At 42.2% G+C, this 24,285-nt stretch overlaps 1 protein-coding gene across 3 annotated transcripts; it reads left to right on the top strand.

Moving 5' to 3' along the window:
• The first annotated feature begins 3,187 nt into the window (after positions 1-3,187).
• Positions 3,188-23,445, top strand: LOC110979410 (uncharacterized). 3 transcript variants are annotated; one of them, XM_087140260.1, is made up of 28 exons: positions 3,188-3,454; positions 7,680-7,743; positions 7,984-9,036; positions 9,241-9,318; positions 9,871-9,996; positions 10,311-10,427; positions 11,538-11,786; positions 12,199-12,324; positions 12,497-12,616; positions 12,804-12,926; positions 13,209-13,355; positions 13,907-14,035; positions 14,462-14,584; positions 14,967-15,089; positions 15,421-15,540; positions 15,725-15,973; positions 16,303-16,443; positions 16,764-16,886; positions 17,047-17,169; positions 17,676-17,788; positions 18,438-18,684; positions 19,129-19,272; positions 19,688-19,828; positions 20,040-20,164; positions 20,620-20,812; positions 21,457-21,538; positions 22,106-22,143; positions 22,342-23,445. In XM_087140260.1, the coding sequence occupies exons 2-28, from the start codon at positions 7,698-7,700 to the stop codon at positions 22,572-22,574; spliced, it is 4,632 nt and encodes a 1,543-aa protein (XP_086996386.1). In that variant the 5' UTR covers positions 3,188-3,454; positions 7,680-7,697; the 3' UTR covers positions 22,575-23,445. The 3 variants fall into 3 exon arrangements, with proteins under 3 accessions (XP_086996386.1, XP_022090872.2, XP_086996385.1); XM_022235180.2 differs by having other exon boundaries at positions 9,238-9,318; XM_087140259.1 differs by lacking the exon at positions 3,188-3,454 and adding an exon at positions 6,434-6,535 and having other exon boundaries at positions 9,238-9,318.
• Positions 23,446-24,285: the final 840 nt, after the last annotated feature.

Below are 24,285 nucleotides of genomic sequence, written 5' to 3'. Positions count from 1 at the left end.
TTGCCAGTGTTTCGCAGCCTTCCTTACAGACCATGTTTTTGTCGTCTCTAACCGTGCATTTTATAAAGAAGAATTTAGACTGCTTTCTTTCAAAGTATCCCCGTCAAAATACTGTCAACGCAAACTTTGTGTCCACATTATTTCATTGGTGCTTGTTATAAGACTTTGCTATTTCTCAGTGTGGAAAATTGTGCCAGAAGTTGTTCTTAAAAACAAAAGTGGGGCCACTTTAATACTAAAAAAGCGGTGAAAAATAGTCACGGTGCGTCTGCAGGCGTAAGCCTTTCATACATGAAACCCGCGGCCGCGCTGGTAACCCCTCGATGGACCAGATCGAGCACGATATGGGAGTTTTACGTATAGGTTACTTACTATTGGCGGCCCAGGAGAACTCTATCAATATTTGTATATAATAACTGCCTCATGATGTTTTGTTTTTTTTTTCTAAATGGAAGTTGGCACAATGTTTTCACTCTGTGTGCCGGAGACCGTATCTGAATAATTTTCCGGCTTCTTTAATATCCAGTGAACGCGTTACATGCTCCAACTGGTCCGTGCTATTCGATGCATACACTATTTTTGTAAACCTTTTTATCTCCTCTGTAGTCTGCCGTCAACCTACGGCAAAGCAAAGGAACACCACCCATAGTTTGGTATCCATAACAATTAACTGCCACAACAACCGCCGATTAAATAAAGTTGCCTTGAGCTAGCAAACAGCTGTAAGTTTGAAACCGTAGTTTCAAAAGGATCTACGTAACGGGCATGTGGTATGTGCACCATGTATGAAATCAGCTTCACACGCGAGCTTGTGTTACGTCCAACCCCGCTCTGAAGAACCAAGGTCACATTGGTACACTTAATCATGCACAGTAGGCCTACAATCGGGGAGGAAGATGTTGGGCCTATCGTCAATTGCAAAAACCTTAGCGAGCAGGAGGACGATAAACAGCTATTGGTGATCGTCTCCCTCGTTGGCAGAGTAGAGATAAAGTTAGTAGGGAAAAAATATTTTCCGGGCATGTTGCAGACTTAAGTTCATGAAGCACCCAACAGATACACCCTTAGAACACAAAACGTATGGATGAGGGTTTCAACATTTAAATTTATTCTTGAAAAATGATAGACTTTTTAAGACTTAACTGTGTGTTTTCGTTAGTTTTGTCAAAATTTGGGGTTCATTCCCAGTCGCTGAGGTCATAAAAGATACCCCTTAATTTTTTTTTATTAGATAGACATGTTGTTTATCATGCCTCTACTGAGTCGTACCATTGAGGAAATGGCGTGCATGACTTTCCCTTGTGCACGGTACCAGTTCCAGACCGAGAAGGCACGAGCTTTTGTCATGCTAATCTCGCCATCTCTATGAGGCCAACGCCAGGTGAAGAGAGTGCGACATGCTGGTAACTTCGAAATGCTTGCACAGGTGCATGAGCAAGTAGGGCCTATAGTGTGCAAGACATGACTGTGGGTGGATTTTTCAAATGCGACAGGATGTGGAAAATACCAGGCTTTTGAAAAGAGAGTGATCGATATTGGTCAATGCCAAACAGAAAGCCAAAGACAAGATGTGAAAGGACTGTTGAACTTGTTGAATGGAGCGATGATCCGGATAAGATTGGAAAGGATTAGTGACGTGAAAAGAGTTGTTGGATGGTCGCGGTAAATTTAGAATGCGGATCATTTCCACTTTGCTTTTTTTCATTACGTGTCCACCATTAAATTAAAGTCTTTCTCATTTCATAGCTTAAACGTCGATTCCCAATGGTGCGCCTTCAAGAATTTGCAACACGTTGACAAATCACAGTGTGCAAAATCTGTGACACTTTCTAAACGCGCATCGTGCCCGTATTGACTTTAGGCAATGCCATAAAAGCGCAGTTTTTGCTTGTGTGAGGGAACACATATCAAGCCAATAAACAGTCATACCACAGCCAGTCCACTTTTTACTTTTGATGTATCAATGTAATACGACATTCAAACAAAACGGCAGTCGTGTAGAAAATGGCATTGATGTTTCTCGAATTTGCTTTCCAAAGAAGCAGAATTTGTAGGCATAAAAGTGTGACCTCCTCACACGTGGGACTGAGTATCTACATATTTCACGCAGTACGCTGCAGGGAGACGAAAGTAAACTGCTCAAGATTTCGCACATAACATTGTTAACAGTTGCTATCAACAAACGGCATGACTGTTAAGGAAAACAAGTACTTGCAAGACATTTCAAAGGTTTCGTGTAGCCATAACAAACCCACCATCGTCCCAAACAAACATCGCCTTTATAGCAACAGCTATTATCATTTCTTCACACTTCTTCCACTCAACCGTAGACACCAGAGCGCACCAACACAAAAGAACGTCCACAGAGTCACTCGCCATAAAAATCACATTTTGATAAGCTGGAAGAGTTTAACTTTATTGAGGAACTTTCAGTTAGAGAAAACAAAACGACAGCGTGTAAAACAAAAGGCTGTTGACAGAAAAATACCATACCATGAAATAATTAAATTTATTTACGATGTCCATATTCCTTTTTCAAATAAGCCTAACAAACAAAGACCTCACGTCTAGCTTCTTCAGACTTTAGCTTAATGTACAGAGAACCTTTTGTTCTTCGATTGACTTTTAAATTTGTGCTAACAGTAGGTTCCGGCCTTTTTAGGACTTTTATTAATGTTTAGTTGACTGAGTGAAATACATCTGTATCCTTTGGGTTCCATTTGAAATTAAGAAAAAGAGTTACCGTCATGCATCTTCCTACAAGAGAAACTTCCTCACAGCCTGGGCAATGAAGCAATTGTGACAGAAATGGCCATTTTTCACTGCAAAGGGACTCATAAATGAGGAAGTCAATACAATGTCCCAGTAGCAACAACCCAACCAAATAATGTAAGGGAAGCGCGTGTTTCTGGCCTTATTTTAAGCGAAGCAGTGGGTGTCAGCGCCGTTCAGCTTTCTTTGCTTCCAAGGTCTGAAATAGCACCGTTGCGGCTATAGAAGCTTCTCCCTAAATGTTCTGCAGGGCCAAAAAAGTTATCCAGCACAATTGGAAGACCCACAAACTACCCCGTCAGTTGGTCGAACAAAGAGGATTGACACAAAAGCGCGTGATCAACACGACCACGGGAGTGGAAGGCTTGAATGGGGACTGGTCAAGTCATTTGGAGTCGAGCTGCTAGAGTGTATAATAAGGCCTGAAGGAGTTTTTTTCTAACTCGTGGTTGGCCTGTCTTCTTATTTACCGTTTCCATGTCGACGCCCTTGGTTACGTAGTCTGTGTACGTATACACCGTACGTAAGCCGCCATTCTCCGAGATTGCAGCACGCAAGTCCAGTGTGTTACAGACACGCATACCGTCCGCCTCTATCAATTACTCCCGGCTAGAATCATCACACGTGCGGATACTTACGGGAAAAGGAGACAGACAGGCACATAAGTTCGGAGACACTTGTGGTAAGTTAATGTTTTTTGGTCAAATTTATTTACAAAGTTTCGTCGAGGTATTTCATTACTGAGTACCGGTCAAATGGAGCTGATGTCCTCTCTCTAGCGTCGCTTGGCAACGCGTTCCTTTACAACGTATCTTCACCTTGCCTCTTCGGAATATGAAGAAAGTGGTCTACTCATGTGGAAAGTGATCGTAACAGAGATACACACGCGGGTGCCTACTTCCCCCAGAAATTGGCCTTAGTAATTTGCACTCGTTGATGTTAGAACAGACAACAGCTTCATTTGAGAATTTCCTACTGATTTATCTAAAAGCTCAGCGGGAAAAGAAACCAGATTATTTTATTTGTGATTCTTCTGCCCTCTCGATCAAATCTACTTGAATTTGAGTTGAATTGAATTACTTTAGGCCGCTTTAATTTCCTCTGAGTAAGTAAGCGGTATCTCTTCTGTTGCAACGACATAGAATAAAAATTAAAAGGGTATTCCTAACTAACTAACTAACTAACTAACAACTAGTAAGCGTTTTTTATTCAAGGAGAGAAAATGTCTTACAACATGTATTTTCATATAGGTACAAGGGCATTCAGACAAAAATTACACATTTACGCACACCGTTAAGTAATGCTGGTTATACATGTAGACTTCTTAAGATCAGCTCTAGTTTTTAATCGAAATACAAGTGCTTGAACACGCAAGGGTGTCTCTCTCAAACTGTCGTAGTTAAGGAAATACATTGTACGAGCTTGTGAGTCAGTGGCATATAAACTCTACAGGCACCAATGTGCGGTGTGCGTGACAACTCCGGGACGCCTTATCCTCAACATTCAGTGAATTTTAGGGAAGGCATTGACAAGACAGTCTTCTTGTACGAGTTTTAAGAATTAACCAACACGTAGATGAGGCCCATTTCGTGATGCTTGAGGATACTGCTGAAAAGAAATAGCAATGGGAAAATCAGAAACCTTTTCACAGTTTCATCTGCCGTGTTTGTGGCCTGTTGTTAGGGCAACCATTCTCAAGTTGCCATGTGGGAACGGCCGCATGCAAAGCGTCGTCTTGATGTTTAGCCCGACGACTGGTGTTTCCTTGCTCACGAATACAATAAAGAGATTCATCGGAGCAGAATGTCTTTTATTCTTCTTAATAATAGCCATTAAATTGGCCCTTTACGGGTGGTATTCTGCGTCGCCCCGTACCCTTTTGGTGTCCCTATCTTTGTGGCAACGTGCAGTACCAAAGGACAAAGGCAAAAAAAAGAAAGAAACCACGTATTTCTAAGGCCAATTTTGTGGCTATCGACTCCGCGTGGTTGAAAGACAGTTAATTGGTTGGACTTGAACAGGATAGTTTGGTGCATTACGTATGGAGCAGCATTCAAATGCCAAGGTAGCGTCTGACGGTTGCCATGGACGACATGACCACTAAAATGCAAAAGCTCATTTTGTGGTTATGTGTCGGTGCCTTGGCACAACCTTTACTGGGATTGCTAACTGGAAATTTTATTGCTCAAAATCAATAAAGCACATCGTCGGGTGCCCGGCAGAAGGGCGTAAGTCTGCCGGGCACACGACGATATACGGTACAATGTGGTGAAAAAAATGAGGCAGACGAGTCATGTCAAGAATGTAATATGCCTGCAAAGCCAATGATTTTAAATCTAGGTCGCCGCCCTTCCGTACGCAAGAAATTGTTGGTTACTGTCCATGCTAGAAGTAGGGGATCAAAAGAAATGAACACAACTTCCCAGTGAAGCCACAGGGACAGTAGTAATCTGACGTAAAACACTCTTGACGGCTTCACGGCATGGAAACAAGAAGACGCTATTGTGACTCGTGCAAATGACACTAATTAACTCTCTCCTCGTGTAGACTTGTGCAAGTTGATGGCTCTCCGAGAGGCTATTTTTTCCCATTCATTCATTACGGTTTATTTGAAAGAAAACATGAAACAAAAGTCACACGACTAAAAGTGTTTGATTTACAAAAATTGAGTACGAAACAGTTTAAAGGATAAATTAAATTACAATAAATACATTACACTAAAAACACTAATAAAATACACCATATATAAACAAGTAGGTTTAAAACATGCCACAGAGGGGAATTAATTATGAAGGGATATGGAATTTATAATTTAACACTTTTGACAGGTATATAATTGGACTTTGTTGGTATCTTTGTGTTCGGCAGTATGGTATATGCAGATGTTGGGGATTCCTGAGTATTTGCCGAGTTGATGGTAAAAAATGGCGATGCCTAGAAGACAATAACAACGATTTAGCAAATTTCGCGACCAGTTGTATACGTCTAACAGAAAGCTCCTGCATATTAAACTTACACAACAATTCAGTATAGGACAGCAAACTGGGGTATACAGTAATACGAAGTGCTCGCTTCTGTATTCTTTCAAGGCGTTGAGATTGATATCTTGATATGCCAGAAGACCAGATGACTGCTCCATACTCTAAGGTTGGGAGAATATACATTTCATAAATTGTAATTAAATCGTCAACACTGACACCATTTTTCTTGAGCCAACTTTTAAATAAAGAGCCGTCTAGATGCATTGGTAACAACACTCGTAACCTGCTGATTCCATTTTAAATCATTTTGGATAATTATTCCAAGTAATTTTGTTGATGTAACAAATTAGAGTTGACTTTCATTAATTGCTATATTAGGTTGAGATGGACAGTTACGAAAGAACGAGACCTCACAGCATGGAGTTTGTTTTCCGTCCTCCATGCTGAGAGCAAAATTAAAAAAAATCACCTCAGTTTGTGATTAGTCACTAAATTCCTCTCCCAGCTTAGTTCTGAATTTCCGTTAGTTGGATTCAGAAATGAGCCCTGCCCCGCCCTCAACAATCTGCTGTGATTGACATGCCCCCTTTGTTTCCAGCGGGGCATTCGCTCCATACACTGGCCCTTTCACACTTGAACGATTACCACAGGATGTCTGGGCGTTAGCACGTAAACGCCATGTAACTGTGACCATCCCATGCTATAGGCACACTAGTCATGGTGATAAAAAGAAAGGGAACAGGACTGGCTAGCATTGTGCATACAGGAGGTTACTTTTTCGGGTAAGCTACATTGTGCATGAATGTATTTCACTGCTGCATCAGCCATAAAGAATATTCCCTCGACCACACGGTAAGCACTTTGCACAATGATGCATGTGCACCTGAATGCATTACTTACAGCCAATGTACATGTACACTGAATGCATATAAAGCTACGAGCAGCTACTTTTGGAATGAAAAAGCTGAATCACTGGCCAGAATTGAGGAAAGCGGTATTCTGATGCCAATTTATCAGTCGTGCACATCGTTTACTTGAACAAAGTATCCAATTTCAGTACCACAATTTGAAAATTATGAACGAAAATTCGACATCGGGGGTTTATAGCCAAATTGCAACGATCAGCAGTCGTTGAGTTACATAGTAGTGATGAGTGGCATTCAAAAACAAAAATGCCAAGTGATGGTGTCTGTGTTCACAGAATTTCTGTTCTTCGAACAATCTGTTTTGTAACAAGAGGCACGGGTATGCCTCTCATGAGTGAGCGGTCAGAAAAAAATCGATCCTTTTATTCTGTTTTTTTTTACCCCTTTTTGGGGGGTTGTTTTGTTTTGTTTTTGTTTTTTACAAGAAGGGATCGCCTCTCCATCCACATAGCAAATCTGAAAGGAACAGTACTGGACATTTAGCACTTCTTACGCCGATGGTCCCCGTGCACCTTTGTACCTGTATTAAACTGATTGCACCGGCCACAATTATTAAGCAGATGCTCAGAAGTAATTACCTGAACAAAATTGCTCTGTCCGTACATAACAACCTCCGTTAAAGCATTTAATATGTTCACTCTGATTGATAAAACAGGTATTTGTTGGCCTTGCATTCAATTTGGTGGATACTCTCTGAGTTACAACGGTTGTATTCGGTAAACAGCACTCGCGTGTAAATTTGCACCGAGTCACTCTTAAAGGTCAGTTGCTGCTAATTATCTCAGAAAAAGAGATCACTACACAAACTCACTTGCGGTGTTAAATAGGTGTCATATTGATAAACGTGTATAGAACATCACTGGGCGCGATACGCGTGGTAGTTAAGGACGCTAGGTTAACACTACATTTTTTGCAGACGAAAACGTACAACATGCAATCGCTGAGCGGACCTGTATCGTGTATGTTTTTTTAAACAATTCCTTTGCTTTTTCCTCTACAGCCCTTTCCTACTGTCACCATGGATCTCAGATTTCTGATCCTGATGTGCACAAGCGTTTTTCTTGGTAAGTTTCATAAGTGCTTTTAGCTTTAAAAAAAACTTTTAAAAGGGACAGAGTTTGCCTCGGTTTAACATGACCAAAAAAGGGCCACATAATACCCAAACCAATCGACCAGTTTGAAGTACACGTACTGGATTATATGGTCCTAGTTACAAAAACACGTTGATGGGGTTTTCTAAGTCAAAAACTTAAGCAGAAATCTTTATTTTTTTTTTAAATACGCTGTCCCTGTTTACTCAACAGTTCATGGCCAAACCAGTGAGTCACCAACTGAGACAATGGAGCCGGTGACAGAAATTTATGAGACGACCATCTCAGCTACAATGGACGCAGTGACAACAATAGCATCAACTACGATAGCCGAGACTGTTGCAATGGCCACCAATGCGGCAAATGCCGAATCATCGACTGTGATAGTGGACCAGGCAACGACTGCATCGACTACGATAGAAGCGACTAACTCAGCAGCAGACTCGACAACCGGTGCAGCAAATGCTGAATCTACAACTGTCTCAGCAGTGACAACAGCCGATTCCAATGTGGTGACCAACTCGGCAAATCTTGAGTCAACAACATCTTCAGGCTCAGCAGAAGTGACGTCGGCTGATTCCAATGCGGTGACCAACTCGGCAAATCTTGAGTCAACAACATCTTCAGGCTCAGCAGAAGTGACGTCGGCTGATTCCAATGCGGTAACCAACTCGGCAAATCTTGAGTCAACAACATCTTCAGACTCAGCGGCAGTGACATCGGCTGATTCCAATGCGGTAACCAACTCGGCAAATCTTGAGTCAACAACATCTTCAGACTCAGCGGCAGTGACATCGGCTGATTCCAATGCGGTAACTAACTCGGCAAATCTTGAGTCAACAACATCTTCAGACTCGGCAGCAGTGACGTCGGCTGATTCCAATGCGGTAACCAACTCGGTAAATGTCGATTCAACAACATCTTCAGACTCGGCGGCAGTGACGTCGGCTGATTCCAATGCGGTAACCAACTCGGCAAATCTTGAGTCAACAACATCGTCAGACTCGGCGGCAGTGACGTCGGCTGATTCCAATGCAGTAACCAACTCGGCGAACGATGAGGTGACAACATCATTGGACTCGGGGGCAGTGACGTCGGCTGATTCCAATGCGGTAACCAGCTCGGCAAATGTTGAGTCAACAACATCTTCAGACTCGGCGGCAGTGACGTCGGCTGATTCCAACGCGGTAACCAACTTGGTTACGATGGACTCCAACTCGGCGATGGCAAATGCTACCGATGAACCTTCACCTGGTGCAGCAACAGGTAAAACTAGTGCAGTGTATAGCATAAGCTTCTAGATTACCCTTCGGATGTCGCATGGGGGTATCACAATAATTGCAATTGATTCGAGCGAATCGAATGATAGCAACTTTAAACTTACTATCATTGTGTAATGACTGTACATTCTGTCATCTGTGTTCATATTTGAACACTTTTAATGAATTTTGTAACTTTTTGCAACAGAAGTAGTGGCCGTTGCTGCGAATTCTACAGCCTCGAGTGATATCGAAACGACGACAACACCTCAGTCAACAACTCCACAACGTAAGCCAAACATTTACTAGCCATTGCCTCAAGTTAATCGAGTTTAGCCCAATTTTCCAACAACATGGCGAAACGTAAGTTCGAAACCTTGAATTTTGCGGAGGGAAATAATTCAAACTTGGTAAATGTACATAGGTCATATAACATCTCAGTAAACACACCAAAAAGCAATAGTTTTGAACGCACATGGACAGGTGTATGGCGACAGGTTATGTTCGCCCGTTGAAAAAACAGAAGCTAGCCCGTTTAGATTTTAAATACAGGTACTGTTAATTAACTATTCTTAAATGCAGTTTGTGCAAACAAAAATGCAGTAAAGTACCCTTTGAAATAGTGAAATAAGATTTGAAAGTTATCTGAAACACAAAAGTGCATTTTGAAACAGATTGATTGCGGCTGCCCTTTATGTACATAGCAGGCGATAAAGACTCTAATAAAATGCTAATTGGATAGAGAATACACTTACGACATAATCGATGCTTGTGTCGTCTGTTTTCATTGTTCCTATTTTGTCTCTGTTTTAACATGCTAAATCTGCCGTTCGTTCTACAGTCATAGACGAGTGTACAGCTGGTTTAGATGAGTGCGGCCCATACACCACGTGCGTCGACACTCCAACATCATACACGTGCTCCTGCGTTACTGGTTACGAGGCACTTAATGAAACATTTTGCCAGGGTGAGTCCATTTAGGTGTTCGGATGTGGGATACCTTTGTCGTTCAGGCGAGCATAATTGTCACTGGCATTTTTAAATGAACCCACCAACCGCACAGACGTGATTTCGGTGTGCTTCTTTGTTCACGCATTAGGCCTGCTATGATTTTAATAGTTTTTTTTACCATCACTCCTTGCTTTCATCTAGTTAATTTCTACCATTGCTCTTTGTTCCGAAGATAAAGAGGGGCTATTATGTCAAATTACCAGCAACACAGTTAATCACTACATTGGATACCCTTTTGATTAAAATTAACTACACGTACATGTATTCTAGATATTGATGAGTGTTCCAACAGTCCCTGCAATGAGCATGCCAACTGCACCAATGTTGTTGGCTCCTACCTTTGCACCTGCCAAGGTGGATTCTTCGGAGACGGCGCAACATGCACAGGTGAGGTATTTACTTCATGTATGGTGGAGAACTTTTGAGCAAACCCCTGAGACCAGAGGCGATGTCGGACAACAAATGACTAACCGCGATACATTATTCCAATGTCACAGTGCTATGATGTATGTGAGCTCATAGAGGAAGGACACGAAAGGAGTTTGACCTGCCTGGGTTATAACAAATGGTCAATTACCGCTTTCTGGCATGCCTGGTATGTTCATCGCCAGAGCACAGCGACCGCTTGCTACGTACCATCTGTTTCACAACCATGAAACCCCTTTGTACCCTAGTTATGATCGCCGCTGCATTTTGTCGATGGTAATATGCATCCTCAAAACTTCATGTACTGAGGTATAGGAAATTGAACGTTCATGCCTTTGTTGGTGCTTGGTATCTGTATGTGCAATCTTTGCCCTTAATGAACTAGTTCTTCTGGAGTTATTTTGGGAATAAATAGCCCCGTTGTTTACAAGATTTTGTGCTTTGTTTGAATCATTTTTATTATGGCATTTGTACAAAAGCGTATTTTATGAGATTTCACGATCACTCCGTGTAATGAAATAGCTCATTTTGTTCCTAAGGAGCTATTAGCTATTAGGTTGTAGTGAACATTTTGTTGACCAGTCTTAGCCAAATCTGTACCAAGTCTTTAAAACTGAATTGCGAAAACTTTGCATGGATAGTGGAACAGTGTATCAAAATTTTAAAAGTTTATTTACGATGGCAAAAGTAGGTCTAATATCAGGAATGTTTCTCTCTCTCTATTTCCTGGTCACATCGATAATTTGTATTTAATTGCAAGCAAAAAACTACAAGTATTGCTAGGATATTACTGGCCCCGCTTGTCCGGCTAAGATGCAGGCGGTAATCAGGCATTTTTGGATTGTTCTCTATTATTCGTCGACTCCGCGGCGACCATTATTGTACACTTTGAAATGTCTGAGTCGCAACTCCTTCTGTGTCCTTCCTCTATGGTGAGTTTAAATCAGCGGCGGTGTAAGGTTTCAGAATCGGGGGAGGGGTACAGCACATATCTCTGTAGCCTAGGGAGTCATATCTCTCTTGATCCCCTTTCCTTATAAACATCCCCTTTTGGCTAACGTTTTTGTACAGATGTGAACGAATGTGATAACCCGAGCCTGTTCACCTGCCCTCCGGACAGCACGTGCAACAACATCGACGGGTCCTACAACTGCACCTGCGACGCTGGCTACGGTTCCTCCAACGAGACGTGCGTGGACATCGACGAATGCACTACGATGACGGACACGTGCCACGTGAATGCCACCTGCACAAACAACGTTGGCAGCTACACCTGTGCTTGCACCTCAGGATTTCAGGGCAACGGTGTCCTGTGTGTAGGTAAGCTACCTCGGTGAAATCATGTTTTCTCGAACTCCATGGGTGATTAAATCTCATGAATTGAACTTGAAATTGAATGTTTTCATTTTTTTTACCTGAACAACCTCGCGGTCAGGTAATTTGTCTCTCAGATTTTGTAAGTATAGTCATTAGTATTAACAAGTCGGACTTGTCCAATTATAAGTAACTAGAAACCTTTTTTATTTTAACCCTGCAAGCTCACTGAAATTAATGTGGTCTGTGATAGTTTTAGTGTCAGAGTGTTATTCGTGTCGAACACGGTTTTGAATATAAAAAAAAGTGGTAGAAAATGTGATGTCTGCTGACAGAAAAGTTATTTTCGGGTTCATCAGAGAAACAAGCTTAAAATGCCCGTCGAAAAATATTCCACGATTCTGTTAATTCGTTGCAGACGTCGATGAATGTTCTACTGGTGAAGCTTCCTGCCCATCGCTCTCACATTGCGTCAATACTGTCGGCGGCTACCGGTGCGACTGCAATGGAGGTTACGAGAAGAATAACACAGGCGCATGTGTTGGTAAGGCCATTCTGCGACAAACTTCTGTCACCTTTTTGAACATTTGAAATTGATGACTTTGTACTGAAGACAACATTCAAATAAAAAAATGCTTCTCTGTTACCTGACGACTTTTTAGCTTTTGGGTACACAGTCTGAGAGCTTAGGGTACCTTTCAACATTTTCCATATAGATATGAATGAATGCAACGACGCGGCAAGCTGCCCGGATAACTCCACATGCACCAACACCATCGGATCGTTCACCTGTACTTGCAATTCTGGTTTCACTGTGAACGGAAACCTATGCTCTGGTGAGTTTGAAAACTTCGAATTCAAATCATGTTATTTTTGAAACTGTTCACCTATGACTTTGACTTGATCGTTCATGTAAATTTTATTGTGTAAGTTTGTCTTACACAGTTTATGTACGTATCGGTATTTGGTTACGGCGACTTTCAAATGCTTGTATTTTACAAAATGTGATCTGTTGTTATGTAGATATTGACGAATGTGCGCTGTCTGTCGACGACTGTTCCCAGAATTGCGCTAACACTGTGGGGAGCTTTAGCTGCAGCTGTGATTCTGGATTCACCCTGGCAGTGGACATGGTTAGCTGTGAATGTAAGCAGAAACTCTTCTCTGAACGTAAAATAAAGAGGGAGGGAGAAGGGCATGTTGGGAAGGTACATGTAAGTGGCTACGGTTAAGTAAATTTGGAGAAGCTGGACTTTGCTTCCAGAGCCATTATCAAATATTAATATGATGGTATTCTTGCAAATTCCAGTCCCGTTTACTATTTGACACCGTGCCTAGCTCTGTTGACTTGGAAGTATTGAATGTGTAACTTCTAAATCCTCTTTTCACTAGGATTTCTCACTGATATATTCCTCTTTCGCTCTCTAGCTTCTGCTAACTGCACGGACGCTAATTTCTGTGGGCCAAATGCTGTTTGCTTCGTCAATGAAACAACGTCTGGGAATACCACTTTCTTCAATGACACGTGCAGATGCAACCAGGGATTTGCAGCAATCAATGCCACCCATTGTGAAGGTACGTTACCAGTCCTTTAAAGGTTATGGGTGTTGAAAGTAACAGACGGATGCAGAAAGTTACATGAAGAATCGACACACTGACTTGTAAGAGCAATCGGTGCAAACATCGATTCTCGTTTCAAGGGTGTCCAGAGACTTCCTTTTTCTCAAAGAGTAATCATTACAAACATCGTTTTAGGGGTGTCCGGAGACCTCCTTTTTCTAAAAGAGCAATCTTGGGTTTGATCAGAGTTTCAAACACTTTAACAATGTTCTGCCTTCTCCAAGCTGGGATCGCAAAACACGAAGTTTTTCTCTCTCTGTTTCCCGTCAAGAGTGGCCTCTTGGGGCCTCGTGTTAATAATAACAAAGGCAACACAAGTATTCCGAAACAGTGGTTTGATGACGATTGTATATGTAAAAATCAACGTCTAAAAAAAAGGACGTCAGTCTGTTATAGTGACACCATCCACCACGTGACAAATCACTGTAGTCTTACCATTTAATCAGAATAATTTGAGACAACTGAGGGTTATTAGTTGTGAGCGGATTGTCCCTTGGTTTTCTTAGATATTGACGAGTGTAATTCTACCGATGCTTGTGACGACACCAACGGCATGTGTATCAACACCGATGGCGGATATAACTGTTCGTGTGCATCTGGGTACCAGCTGGCAAGCGATCTGAGAAATTGTCTTGGTAAATAGATATAATTCTATTTTCTCGATTGACTGGGCCCTCCTGATAATTGAAGCCAACAGACTGACCTTCGAATATCAAGTTTGCAGTTTCAGAAAACTTTCAAACGTTGTAACGACCAAGTGCAAAAGTCACATATTTGCTATTGTATATCACGCTCCTTTCAAAAAAAGTTGAACTGGATGACTTTAAGATCTGAGATGCTCGTCGACAGATTATTAACAAGAGGAGAAAGGGGTGCTTGTGCCAATTTTTCAATCCCTTTGGAATTCTCTGTGTAAAAAAAAGACAGAATAAACATGTAAACACGTGTTGTAGTCTGAGTCTGGTTTTGTTTTGTTACACACATGTATATGTACTCTCACAAGTTGTTCGTAAAAAAATTTGATTGTATGCGTAAATGCACTCTTCTTTCCGTCGCCGTAGATGTTGATGAATGCTTGCTGAACACGGACAATTGCGACAGCAATGCAATGTGTACCAACACCAACGGTGGCTTCAATTGCACCTGTAACGGAGGCTACGAAGGAAATGGAACATCCTGCACGAGTAAGAGAATTAAACACAAAATGCACACTAAAAGTAGAAAACGATTGCTGAAGAAAACGTCTTTCAAAGAGTAGAATGTTGCAAAATGATACAATGTGACCGGCTGTTGGTGAATGGAAAATTTGTTGCCGTCAGCATATTGAATAATTTAGAATCGCCCATTGAAGAATTCAGTCTGGATTATAAAAGAGGTTTTATCTCGGCACAAGTCGTCAATTTTTTTATGTAACATAATGACGTCACGCTTTGTGTACACGTGACTTTTCTATTGCAGTGAGTTGGGTCGCGATCCATCGACTCCCATAGTAGATCGCGCAAGTTAATGAATTATTATGTTTTAGGTTTATTGACAGCATTAATCAGTTATTGCTTATTTTGTTAGATATCGATGAATGCAGCTTGAATACGGATGACTGTTCAGCGAATGCAACCTGTGCGGACACTGCGGGTTCATTTACCTGTACCTGTGTAGCAGGATTTGCTGGGAACGGTGTAGATTGCTTCGGTAAGCCAAATGTGTGCGTCTTATGTGGGACTGGTTGGTACCGTATGAGCTGACGGTCGAGATCTCAGAGCTGTACCACCGATAATATTTTGTTTGAAACGTTTACTGTCCAAATCACTGAAATATAGTGTAAGCTGTTTACGAAAATAAGGGAAGTTTCAAAACCAGCATTTTGTGTGATTAATGACTCACAAAACCACTCACAATCGTGGTACATATTATGTTTACAACTCTAAATAATACGTTTCCAAATGATCTCTAAAACGGAAATGTGACCTCAGTGACTTAGATCACGACAACTCTGCTTTAACGTATTTCAAAACTCTTCCAGATATAAACGAATGCAGTACACCTGGTCAGTGTCATGCTGAGGCCGAGTGCATCAACACGGTGGGCTCCTATGAATGCGTTTGCAATTCGGGCTACACAGGCGACGGACAGAACTGTTCAGGTGAGGAACAGTGCTATACCTCGGTATTATCGGAAGCCTTCAATTTCAGGACCTTGGGTTTCCATGGTAGTGACTTGGCGAACCCGTCTGCCATATTGAAAACCAATTTTTGCTTTTCGGCGCACGAAGTACAGGTGCCCTCTGTCCAGCCGCTTGATTCTATCCCGGTTCCTTTTTTGGGCAGACGTGAACGAGTGCGACACCATGTCGAGCTGTGCCAACTTCAGCCAGTGTACCAACACCGATGGGGCCTACTACTGCGAGTGTGACGCCGGCTACCGCGGCGACGCCAAGGTGTCGTGCACGGACATCGACGAATGCACCGAGAACCCAACTCTGTGTCACGCCAATGGGGTGTGTAGCAACACGGCTGGCAGCTACGGGTGCCAGTGTCAGACTGGATACTACGGAGATGGAGTGACATCATGCACAGGTTGGTTTGACCTTGGCATCATCAGCTCTACGATCTGTACTCACCCTCTTTCCAACAGGAAAAACAGCAGCAAGAAAACCTTCCTTGCAAATGTTCTTGAGTTTTGGGGGCATGAAGAACCCCTTTCGTCTCTCGCACAATCGGGTTCCAGTATACTGTACTGTACTGCTGAATGTCCGCTTTTGAAAGCACCAAATTCAGTCCAAAAAGACCAGAGTTGCCTGCACGTAGTATTTGTTACACTTGCATTGGAGACCGCTTGTTACCTTCTCTTCGGCAACTTCGATCTTTTTTGTGAGATATCACCTTCACTCATTTGCTACTCGCAGATATCAACGAATGCACCACTTTCCAGCTGGAGTACAGACACAGCTGCGACGCCCTGGCAACGTGCTCGAACAATGACGGTTCCTATACGTGCAGCTGCAACACTGGTTACCAAGGCAACGGAATGGACGGCCAGTGCCAGAGTAAGGATTTTGGTGGTTATTCCATCCAAACAAGAAATTGTTGTCTATTCTCTTGGTGAAACTTCTGGGTTGACTTGTTTTCCTGTATTGCATAGAAGGACGTTAACACTTGTCAAAGCAAAAACATAAAACGTAAAAATTGACCCTATGCTTAATTTTCAACGGCAGGACTAGTAAAAGTAAGGATATTCCACTCAAAATTACTTGAACGGCATAATATCCCTGCCTACATTTTTATTTCAAACTCCGACCAGTGTAAGGTGTAATTTGATATGGCGTCGACGAAAGTCTTACGTTGCCTTTCTCTGACCGTTGCATAGATGTTGATGAATGCACTGCTGGTACCGATTCGTGTGACGCCAATGCCCTCTGCACAGATACCGCAGGGTCGTACACGTGTAGTTGCAATGCGGGCTACACAGGAGACGGAAATACTTGCATAGGTGAGTTGATCAAAGGGAAAAACTTCAATTTTGCGTTCATTGTCAGTTAACGTCTCAGTAAATGTTCCATGTCTGTCCTCACATCACCTCAATGTGTTCTATTCGGTTACCACTTTAATGCGTGCATTGAGAATTGTTTGTTCATTACAAATCTCGGCAGATATTGACGAGTGTTTCGTCAAGTCTGACAACTGCTCGGACACTGAGAAATGCGTCAACACCGTCGGTGGATTCTCTTGCGACTGCCGAACTAACTACTTCCGTGTCAGTGGAGTATGCACAGGTATTGCCATTTAATTTAATGTATGCTTTTGTCTTACACTCTATCACCCCCTCCTTCCCGGACGTATCTCGCTATCATTTCACGATATCGCTTTCAGTGCTTAATACTTGAATCACTTGTACGTCCTTACAAGAAGCCGTTCTAAGCTATCGAGTTGCGAGCGAATTAAAGAGCTATTCAAATAAACTGTGGTCAATATGAGCATACACCCTAGCAGTTCATCCCCTGTCAATTACTGCAAAGGGAATAGGAATCTGCTTTGTAAGTAACTAGCGACCGGACTCGTGATAAACTCATTTTCAACGCATCTACCGTTTCAGTGACTTTTAACAAGAGGATTGGCCACGCAGGTGCGCTCCCACCACGCCTTCCACAAAAGGAAGGAACTTTGTTCGGTGACCGTCTGAAACTCTGTTGAGTCTCAAGAGCACCAACCCCCTAAATACCGCCTGCACATGGGGAAGCCTTATCGCGCCTCAGCATTTTATCCGTCTTTTTTGTTTCAGCATCTGCATCTCGCAATCTTGTGGTGGTCTTCGCCCAGATCCGGGGCACGTCAGCCGTCGATAATCTGGCGACCGTGGACACTACAGCTAACCGCGAAGCACTGGCAGGCGATGTGAGTAGCAACCAAAATACAAAAGCTGATTAGGAAGACTTTGAAAATATGAATTTGTGCATGGCACTTTACATTTGACACCCCCCCTTTCGGACACTATATCTTAATTCCTCTCTACAAAAGCATATAAAAGTCAGCTTATCTTATCTATAGTAAAGATTGCGGTAACACCATGTATTTATCTCTTCTTTAAGTATGTGTGGTTCTGAGAAGAACCGGGGAATAACTCGACGTTTCGAACAGTGTACTCTTTCCGTCTTCAGGAGACTGCAGGATTCTAACTGGGAGTGGAGCTTATATGTGTAGAGAAGTTCGAAACGTCGAGTTATTCCCCGGTTCTTCTCAGAACCACACATACTCAAAGAAGAGATAAATACATGGTGTTACCGCAATCTTTACTATAGATCTAGTTTCTTTCACCATGAAAACCTTTAAGTCTTATATCAGCTTATCTTACAAAATGAAAAATTAAAACCAACCGTTGAAAATAGCCACAAGGGTCTGTCCTGTTCATTAAATCCAACATGCATGTACCTTTCCAGGATCAACAAGCGTTTGTTGTCATTAGCAAATTGAAAGATGATGCATTGATCAGAAGCATCAAGTCATAAGACATAAAGTAATGAATTAATTTGTTACCCAATTGCAGGTGTTTACGCAACTGAATTCCTCAGCGATCATTCGTCTTGACCTGCTGGGAGTGGCTGTCACCGCTATGTCCAACGTCACAAACGGAACGTCGGTGACCTTCGGTGTTGATCTCCTCTCGTCAACTGTTCTGACGGAGGCCCAAGTGTCGCAAGCGTTTGTAGATGGGCTGACAGGTGCCGAGAATAACACCGTTGCCCCGAACAGCTTGATCAAGACTGGATCCACGCCCTCGGTAACCGTGCCAGGTAATGTTTCAAAGGAAATGTACAATGGCTAGACAAAAACCAGAGCCTCATTTTGCAGCTGGTTAGGAGAACTCTTGACTTGGATGTAGCATTCCTAAAGTGTCTGTCTACATTTCACAATGATCTGAATCATTACATGCCTTATCTCCCACAATCCTCTTTGCTGTACTCCATGATGTTGGACCGTGTCCAAAGAGACATTTATGGCTACGGCTTAAGTATTTGTCACTGATGCTTCTAAATGAACAGCAATAGCTGCAGGCAACAATACTCGCATTGAACGCTGCGCAGCTTAGCGCCTCAAAGATGACCGATCGACATTGACGGAAAACGTTGCTTTTTACAATGAATTCTCATTATGCTCGACGACTAAAAAGTCGCAGACGGCGGGAGAGTTCTAATCTGTGGGTTTGTAAGCCATTCTCCGCATTGATTTTTCTCCAGATATAAACCCATGTGAGGAAGGTACCGATAACTGCTATGCTCTGAACTACGACCAGTGCGTCTTCGATGGTAACAACGCCTTCAGTTGCATGACATGTCTGACGGGTTATGCGACGCCCTCTGTTGCTGGCGAGGCTTGCACAGGTATGATAAATACTGCCCTTCTCCCTTTAGTTATTCTGCAGCACACAAGGTGCTGAAAACAAAACCGACCGTAGCATTGACATTTTGGCATATGGCACATGTTTTCAGAACGTGGTGGACTTGTTTTTACAAGAAGTGTTTGACTCTAAGGAAATTCGGAAGGAATTTTTTTAAGTTGGGTACACGTGCGTGATTACCACATTTCTCAGCAAACTGAGGCTACAACTTGGGAGCACTTCGTATTGTATAATGCCGTTCTTTTCCAAACCTCCAGCGCTCAATGTATTGCAAAATTCGCTTTAAATACTTTTAAATTTTTAAATGAGGATACTTTCGTCCAGTCAAACAGTAACCTTAATCACTTAAATGATCAGTTTTTAACGTATGCCTGTCTATATATGCTTCCATTTGTTAGAGATCTTCCCTTGTCAGAACAGCAGCGTGGTTCAAGCCTGTAACGACTTAGGCTTTGTAGATTGTGTGCACGACGGACCAGGTCAGTCGCATTGTGAGAACTGCTTAGGAGGATGGACTATGGTGGGAGACCAGTGCGAGCGTAAGACATTTTCAAGATTTTTCTACCTATTTAAAAAGTATTTAACGGCTTATTTCCCATTTTATGCTCATCTGCAGACTTCCATTTTATTTCTAATTCCAAACCCTTCTTCAAGACAGAAAAACTGCTTTGGTCCTCCAAATGAATATTGGGGGAAAAGAGCCATCTTTTAAACGGATTTTGACCAACGGTTTCGTGTTTGTTTTTGTAGGACTGAAGAAGTTCGAAGGAACTGCCAAACTTGAGGAGTTCGGCGGTTCGGTTGCGGAGTACACGGAAGACCTCTCAAATAGCTCATCACCAGCCTTCATAGCCTTGGCGAATGACATGTGCACTGTAAGTTTTTCGACAACGCGAAACAAACTGTTTTCTTGATGTGTTTTTAATTGGGTGTGGCTTTTTGCATCTACACAGCCCAGTAATTCACTTGTGCGTCGTAGAAGGTGTTCGTACTGTTAACCAACACTGCCCGATATTTTTAGGATAAGGCAAAACTTGCGTTCTCCCTGAAAAATACTTCGTCGCAAAAGCTTTCTGAATTTTCCTCCATCGTTAAGTTTTGTTTTTTAATAAAAAAGGATGAAGTTCCAATGAAATATATACATGTAATGCTTTGCACATTTTGTATGATCGTGCATTCTACCGTCAACCGGCGCAGACATCAACAAAACCGATTTAAATATTCCAAACTCTAATATTCTCCCAAGGGATCGAGGCACTGAAATTCCGAATTCCCCCTTTTTTTCCACCAACACCAAAGTGATTCTTCCTTCCTTTGTATTTTTTTTCAGTTTTTGACGGCAGCAACCAGCTCCACCAACTGCCAGATCCTGGGGTTCAGCAACGGTAGCATCATCGTCGAATACATCTTGCAGTTCCCCGAGGTCCAGAACACGAACAGCACTGACTTGTCCAGCGCCATCGTCTCTGCCGCCAGTTTCACGGTTTCTCTTTCTTTTGATGCACAATCGGTTTCTTTAGTCGGTGAGTTCCGAATTTATTGCTCACCTGGTGCTGTGTCCCCAGAGTGCCGTGGGCCAGCACGGCAAAATGGGATTTGAAATTAGTTAATTTTGCACCCGGAATGTAGGGACTTTTGCGTGTCCGCATGTCAACAGATTTCGTCGTCATAGCTATAAGGTGCGCAGTCCCCACAACTGATGTAGATTATGGTTGTTTTGAGTGTTGTTTAATACAAGTAGTAGACAGCAGCTCTGATGTATGAGATGAAAACGCAACACAATCGTTTCCCACATTTTTATTGCTGTTTGGGGTGCCTCTTTGTTGGAGAAGCACTTGGAACGGGGTTTTTGGCTACAGAAAAAATAGCTGCATGTGTTTGTGTGAAGGTGTAATGTTGAACATTTCTCTTTTACACATGTACGTATATATTTCGATGCAGTAGCATAAATACGATTGTACACACGCACTCGGTCAATGTCAGTCTCATTAGTAGACTTATGTACATGTACTTACATACTTAAAATCTCTGATCCCACAAGAATAATATTTTGCTATTTTTTGAACGGCAAATGTAGAAAATTTGGTGTAGCTACGCATTCAGTAATCTCGCAAAGTTTAAAGTTAAGCAGGAATTGTAATAGCTGATCATTGTCTTTCAATTTCAGACGTCTCCGCTTTCTGCGAATTGAGTTCCTGCTTAAATGGCGCCACCTGTGCTGTCAACGCAATGAACCAGATCGAATGCACGTAAGTCACAATGAGTTCTTGTCACTTATGGTTTACTTCATAGATTACTGTAGACGTCGTGGCTTGACTGAATTCAATTTTCATTTTCATACTCTATAAATTAACAATAGCCGAAACGTGTGTAGAATTGCCTAGTGCAACCGGCTGGGAATTCGAAATCGGAATGCAATAAAAGATTATTGGGGCTATATTTTCCAGTGTCTCCAACCAAATTTAAAACTCGTATACTAGAGTTCAGTTTGTTTCGGGCAAACAAACAATATGACTACACGTCTGGCTGCCATTGGGCACATTACGATTTTCACACAAATCGCTTATAAGGTCATCAGTCTGACAGGAGTCAAAGCCTTGGCTGTAATGATATTTTTTGGGGGGGGGTTTCACAGCTTACTTTTAAGTCTTGAAAAAAGCTTGAAAATCCCAGCCAAGTGACAATAATTGAGTCCAATGTACGCAGCGTAACTACAGCCTATAGGACTGTCAGAATTGGTATTTTTTGTTGATTACAGGGACAGTAATTTGTTGAGTGCTGTTTCTTAAAAATTCCTGACTTTTTTGCATTAATAGGTGTGCAACAGGCTACTCAGGAAGTGACTGCGGCACAGGTAAGAGAAGTTATAATCGTCACTTTTACAAATACATGTACTACATGCCTTCACCAAAAACTGCCTCTTGTGCATTATATTACTCCTGAGGAGCATTATATGTTTCAAGTCATCCCCTTACAATTCATGAGTTTTTGCACAAAAAAAAACTGCACAAAAGGGAGTCTGACTCTGTTTTTTTTTTGTACTGGGTAACAGTTATCACAACTCCAGAAGTTGGTGTAAGCTTAGTCACTGAATCTGCCGTCACGCCGACAGCCGTGGCAAGCACGGGCCTGAGCACCGGAGCGATAGTCGGCATCGCGGTGGGCGCGGTGGTCGCCGCCGTCATCGTCGTAGTCGTCATTGCGCTGGTGGTGGTAAAATGCAGCGGGAAGAGCAAGGTCGGCGCTCGTCAGGACCCGGATGAAATCCCACTGAGAGAAAACTAAAGGGAGGTTCCAGAGATTTCCTAGTAAAAACGCAGTTTTGTACAACCCACCTCCCCCAACGAGTCCAAAATGTGAGGGGCGCCAGTGAGGTACAGTTGCGCTCCCTTGTGCTATTCTGTACGTGGTTGTAGGTCGTTTCTTTGAGTGTTATTTTGGAAAGAGCGCATGACAAGATACAATTTCGAAGTAACGACTGCGGCTGATTGCACTGTCCTTGTACATACAAGTTTTATCTCAATGACATTGTAATATAAACGGTTATCATGAATTTCTACGATTTCCACTCGTGAGTCCCATTGTATTTGATCACTTTAATAAACCTTTTTTATTTTTCCGCCTACTTGGAAATATTTACACTGCGCTAAGCATTGTCTGTTACAAATTTGAAATCGTAGTCAACGTCAGTATCGGTGAATTAAGCTGTTTCGGGGTCGGATGGGTGGATAAAGTTGCCAATAATTTATCTCCATTTTTTTAAAAATAAATCATTATGTACATGATGTTCGTTCTTGTATTCATTCACCGGGAAGCTTCTGTAAATTGTTTTTAAAAAGTGCATGCTGTTTTTCAGTCGTTGTATATATTATTTTTAAAATGTGTGCGTTCAACACCTTGTCATTTAAACTGCGAAATCTTGCAGTAGCGAGTTTCTTGGTTTGTCGTTTAACAAAGTTTAAATTATTGAAGTGTCTTCAAAACAATGTCATTGGCAGAAAACCAGTTGGTAGGTTTTGCTTATGCGAGTTTGTTAAAGCGTGAGATGAATTAATAATAAAATGTGACGCTGGCTGGTTGGGATAAAGGCCTTGCCTGTTTTTAAGTTTGTGAATAAAGCCAATAAAAAGAGTCTTAACACTGAAGAGAAACAAGAGTTCCAATGAATATTCGTTTTTTCTTCGTTTATTGATTTCGCAGTAAATATTAATGCTATTGAAGCAAGGCACATGGTATCCTTCTGTTCAAGTCGTGTACAAGTCAATTAGTCATTCAGGGGCTGAAAACCTTAGCCACCCACCGACCTAGATGAAATTCGAACCCGGGTCACAAAGTTGAAGGGGAAGAACACTGCTTCAGGGTCCAGTCCACTAATTCAAGCCCCATTGAAAACAGTGTAAAATCAGCACCGTTCAGGGCCCAATAGCATGCACGCCAACATCCCTGAGATTTCTGAAACACAAATGAAATTCTTGTCTGGTCACTTATCTTTCAATTTCTTTTCAATTTTTTGTGGGTTAACCAATTACATTTTTAATTATTCCCACAAAACAAAATCACCCCCTAAAAAGTGATTTTTCCGAAGTCTGGTTGCAGCCATTTTTCAAGTGGCAACCCTCAACTTTCTCGGGCACTTAGGACCATTTTTCAACCGTAGTTTTCAGCCCTTCTGCCCTCATATGAAAGCTCAAAGACCCAGGGAGTTGATCCTGGCAACGATCTACACAATCTCACCATTTTGGGGGCCAAACAATCTCCTTTTTCAAAAGATACTGTGGGGGCACTTTTAATGCTAATGAGCTGGTCAGAAATTCTCACTTGAATTAGTGGTCTGCACCCTTTAGTACCAAACGGACTCCCCAAGGCCAGACTAACAAGATCAGCCCTTGTCCAGCTTATGTTCCATCGGCATATACATGTACACTGCCGAGAAGAAAATTAATGCACATACAAACTCACTGGATTAAATTGTGCACGTGTGCCAGTGGCTAAGCTT

Source organism: Acanthaster planci, linkage group LG08 (genome assembly GCF_054643075.1).
Source record: "Acanthaster planci isolate LZ-2023a linkage group LG08, COTS_SCS, whole genome shotgun sequence".
Taxonomy (NCBI): Eukaryota; Metazoa; Echinodermata; class Asteroidea; order Valvatida; family Acanthasteridae; genus Acanthaster; species Acanthaster planci.
Note: the sequence above shows the minus strand (reverse complement) of the source record. Positions and strands in the feature narration are given on the sequence as shown.